General features: G+C 26.2%; 1 protein-coding gene across 1 annotated transcript; it reads left to right on the top strand.

The window, feature by feature from the left end:
- Positions 1 to 430: 430 nt before the first annotated feature.
- On the top strand, positions 431 to 2,641 carry LOC115710884 (uncharacterized). The gene is made up of 2 exons (XM_030639239.2): positions 431 to 643; positions 2,118 to 2,641. The coding sequence occupies exons 1-2, from the start codon at positions 467 to 469 to the stop codon at positions 2,514 to 2,516; spliced, it is 576 nt and encodes a 191-aa protein (XP_030495099.1). The 5' UTR covers positions 431 to 466; the 3' UTR covers positions 2,517 to 2,641.
- Positions 2,642 to 4,655: the final 2,014 nt, after the last annotated feature.

The following is a 4,655-nucleotide window of genomic DNA, read 5'->3' on the forward strand; positions in this document are numbered from 1 at the left end:
AATATATACATTATACTAACCAAATTATATACCACAGTTAAAATATATATACTATGACAACAAAATTATATATCACCATTGTATACAATGAATTAAAAACTAATTAAATATTATTTAAAATAAATAATATATAGCATAATTAAAATATATAAAAATAATTATTAAATATATATATATAGTATGCTAATAAAATTATATACATACATTAAAATATTTGTATTATGCTAACAAAAATTATATACTAATATCATACATAGCAAAATAAAAAATAAATATTATCTTAAAATAATAATATATCATACAACAAAATAAAAATATACTATACAATAAAATCTATATAACAACAACGCATAAAAAAGTAAAAATAATTATCATAATTTTTAAATAAAAAAAAAAATTAACTAAACTAATATATAGATATATTATAAGTAATTTGCTTCTAATTTTGGTGTCCACAACAACAACCATGGCAGCGTTGCTTTCAGCTGCCGCTCCACCATCATCACCATTTCTGGTCAGTGCCTCATTTCCATGTCCTTCATCCAAACCCACTTCGCTTTCTTGGGCATCTTCATTTCCCAAATTCGGCTTATCCTTTAACTCTATCACAATCCCTCTTAAACCTCCTTCCAACCTCTACAAGGTATTTTCTTTTCTCTTCTGAATTTCGCGAAACATTTGAAAATTTTCAATTGAAACAACCAAGTTATTCTTTTTCTTGAATTCTGATGATGGGATTGTTTGCATTTGGCTGCATCTTCTCCAACTGGATACACGAGTATTCTCTTTTTTTATAGTTTGATTGAATGTAGCTAAGGTGTTTGCTAAAATGACTAGGATAATAGGAACAAGATATTATGATATTTTGGCAAGCAAGAAGGTTGATTTAGCTACAAAAAAGAATTTAAGCATAGGATTTATGCTTAAGCTTGTTGTGCTTTGAAAGGTACCAATTTTTTTATTTTCATACGAGAAAAGATGTTTTGTGGTAATTAGTTAAATTAAAGCACCTGGTACACAATGGATAAAATCACTTTGTTGGATTTTATTGTTCTAGAGAAGTCATTTCTTAAGTTGTCACTTTTTAAATAAGATGCCAAGATGTTTTTCTGACATTCAAAAGTGGCATTTGAAGAATTGTACTGTCTCGATTTTGTACCACCTGCATACATTTGAGCCTAAAGCTTCTTAGGAATGAGATGAGATAATCTTTGATCCTTCATGCATTCTATTAAAATAAAACCAAAATATGGAGATCTCGTTTATCAATGATCGCATTGAGTTTCATCTCAAAACCAATTGATAATGAGTGGAGTAACCTATATTCTTATATATGGCTCAATATTTATACATTTAATCCATTGTCCAATATTCCCCCTCAAGATGGTAGCGGATATGACTCTGATACCATGTTGGGAATCATGGGGTTCCATTTCAAAACCAATTGGTGATGAGTGGAGTAACCAATGTTATTATATATAGCTCAATGTAAACATTTGATCCATGTAGAACAATATTGTCCAATAACGATTGAATTCGATTCACGATGTTTCAATGACTTAAGATCACAAATTGGTTTGCTGTAATTTGGGATTGCTTCCTTTCCTTAAAAATTGATGAATGTAACTCCATCTTAAGATTTTGTTTCACAAGCTCACCTATATGTGTTCTCATAGGCTGTATCATTCATTTTCATTAAGAAACTTTTATTTAGCAAGTCATTGTATGCAAGTTTTTGGCTCGGATTCTTAAATAAAAACAGTATTTGTCATAGTACAACTGATTTAGGCTTTAACCAATTCATATACGTAGCAAATTTTGTTTTGTTGAACTGATTATGCATACACGCATCTTTAGATTAGACTCTTTGTTCTAGGAAGAAAATACTTCAATTTTTTAGTCGAAGTATACTTTGATAGTTCCACGGTAGTTGGCTTTAATATGTCGAAGTAACATTAATACTGTCTAAATAGCAAACTCTGTTTAGTCTTCTTTTTATTTTTTTGTTTAACTGTTGGATCATATTAGTCAATCCTATGCTTCTTCAAATTATACCAAATTTCAAAATTGTGATCAGGGTCACAAATACTTTACACCCTTTGCCTAATATTTTGCAGGATTCAGTCATAAAATCTGCTGCCTATACCCGGAGATCTCGAGGTGAGGCTGCAAAAAAACCAAACCGAAAGTCATGGAAGCAAAGGACAGAAATGTATATGAAACCATTTTTACTAAACGTTTTCTTCTCAAAGCGATTTGTGCATGCAAAAGTGATGCACCGGGGCACCAGCAAAGTTGTATCAGTTGCCACGACAAATGCCAAGGATCTAAGGTTTCAATTGCCATCACTTACAGATAACAATGCCTGTAAGGTTATAGGAAATCTGATTGCAGAGAGGTCAATTGAAGCTGATGTATATGCAATGGCATTTGAGCCAAAAAAGAATGAGAGAATCGAGGGTAGGCTTGGGATTATTGTTGATACCATCAAAGAAAATGGTATCATTATTAACTGAAAAATACCCCCTCTTCTTATAGAGTAGGGCTATATTTTATGGTTAGGGACAATCAGCTTTTTAAGAGCTAATACTAAAGCAACATAAATGAAAAAAAAAAATAAATAAATAATTTGTGACATAAATACTTAAGTTTAACTTTCAGTTAAATAAATAATAAGTTTAATTTTTTGCGATAATAATACTTAAGTTATAATTCTAAAATTTTTGTAAGTATCTGACCTTTAAGTGTTAAGTAAATTATTACGTAGCAATTCTTAATTAGTTTAGGTCATTAAATTTTTTAAAAATATATTAATAAGAAAATAACACGTGGATAATTACTGGATATTTAACGGCTAGGTACTTACAGAATTTTAAAATTATAACTTAGGTATTTATGCCGCAAATTACTTTAAAAAAAAAAAAAAAAAAACCCCAAATTATACGATTGGATAGGATCATTCCCAAAATTATCATTTCATTCTTGAGTGTTGTCACCTTAATGAACTTAATGAAACTATCGTTTTATTCAGAAGATGAAAAAATTAAAGGAAGCTTATAATAATATATATTTTTTGCACCTGATTTATAATAATAACATTATTTATATTTATGATATGTCACGTCAGCTAAATTTAACGTTTTTTTTATGTTTTTTCTTTTATGTTTTATTTTTTTGCGTTTTTAAAAGTAATTTTTTAGTTACTAATAGTGTTGATAAGAAACTAATTAGTTACATTTATATAAAAAATTTATTTTTATATCATATAATCTGATATACATTTTAGTTATTCTCTAAAAACTTATTTCTATACATTTTTGTAACTAATTAATTTATAAGTTATATTATGGTAGATTATAATTTAAATTACATTTAGGTAACCTTAAAAAATATTTTCGAAACTAATGAGCTGCCATGTAATAGAACAAGCTACCATTTTTATATACCGCTTATTTAAATACATTTTTGTTATTTTGAAAACTAATTAGTTATTATATAATATAATTCAATTAATAAAATTTTAAAATCAATGTTAACTAAGATTTTAAAAAAATTATAAAATAGTAACTAATTACTATATTAGTAATCAAATGGTTTCTTTTCTGGAAATAACTAAAAAATATATACTTCTCACTTCTTAAAATGTTCATATTAAAGAGTAAATTGCAATATTATCTTTTTGGGACTTTTTCATTTTTACACTTCAAAATAGTTTTTTCTTTTTCATTTTTACGAAAGTCTACATAGAAACATCTATTGCAACTAACAGAGCAACCTAAATCGTAACCCAAATCGTATAGCAACGCATATAGAAACTACCGGAGAAACTACTTTAGAAACACAAACCGTAAATTTGAAAAAAAAAATAATAAAAAAAATAGTATATAGAGTAATTTCTCTATCTTTTTTAGTCTCATCCAAGTAACGACGTGATCAGAAATTATTTTTAAAATTTCAAAAAAGATAGACGAATAAGAAAGAGAGAAAGAAAAAAGAGAGTAATGTACTATAAGAGAAAAAGTGGAAGAAAAAAAAAATAAGAATATTGAAACATATCCAAACAAAAAAAAAAACGTTATAGAAACTTAATAAAATTATTTTTGATAATTAAATTAAAAATAAATCGTAAATTATTTTTGATAATAAAAGTAAAAATAAATCATTTTGACAATTTTTCCAAAAATTAATATGAATGGATTATAGGTCGTTCCTAAATTGATTATCATAGGGTGAATCACTTTTTTGTTTTTTAAATTAGAAATTAAATATTTTAAAAAACCATGTTTAAACTTTTTAATTTTTTAATTAAAAATTAAATTTAAAAATATAAAAAAAAAAAAAAAAAAAAAAAAAATCACTTTCAATTTTTTTTTAAATAATTTTTTTCTAACCCCGATCCAAACTTCAAGCCTAGACCCCGATCCAGATACAACTTAAATAAAATCAATACAAAAAATACTTTTATTTTGTTTTTAAAATTAAAAAACAAAAATGGTTCTAAAATACTTTTTTTTTTCAAAACAAAACTTTACTTATATTTTTCCGATTAAAAAATTTAAAAACAAAAAAATTACCAAAAGACCATAGCATAGAGATTTACGTGACACCAACAAGCTCTCAATCTCAATGGGTATAAAAAGAGAAGATCAAATTCA

The sequence above is a fragment of the Cannabis sativa genome, chromosome X, assembly GCF_029168945.1.
Source record: "Cannabis sativa cultivar Pink pepper isolate KNU-18-1 chromosome X, ASM2916894v1, whole genome shotgun sequence".
Lineage (NCBI taxonomy): Eukaryota > Viridiplantae > Streptophyta > Magnoliopsida > Rosales > Cannabaceae > Cannabis > Cannabis sativa.

Excerpts from the sequence above, each read along its gene's own strand:
- LOC115710884 (XM_030639239.2), top strand. The coding sequence starts at position 467 with ATGGCAGCGTTGCTTTCAGCTGCCGCTCCACCATCATCACCATTTCTG. Across the intron at positions 644-2,117 it reads CTCCTTCCAACCTCTACAAG|GATTCAGTCATAAAATCTGC; the intron begins GTATTTTCTTTT and ends AATATTTTGCAG.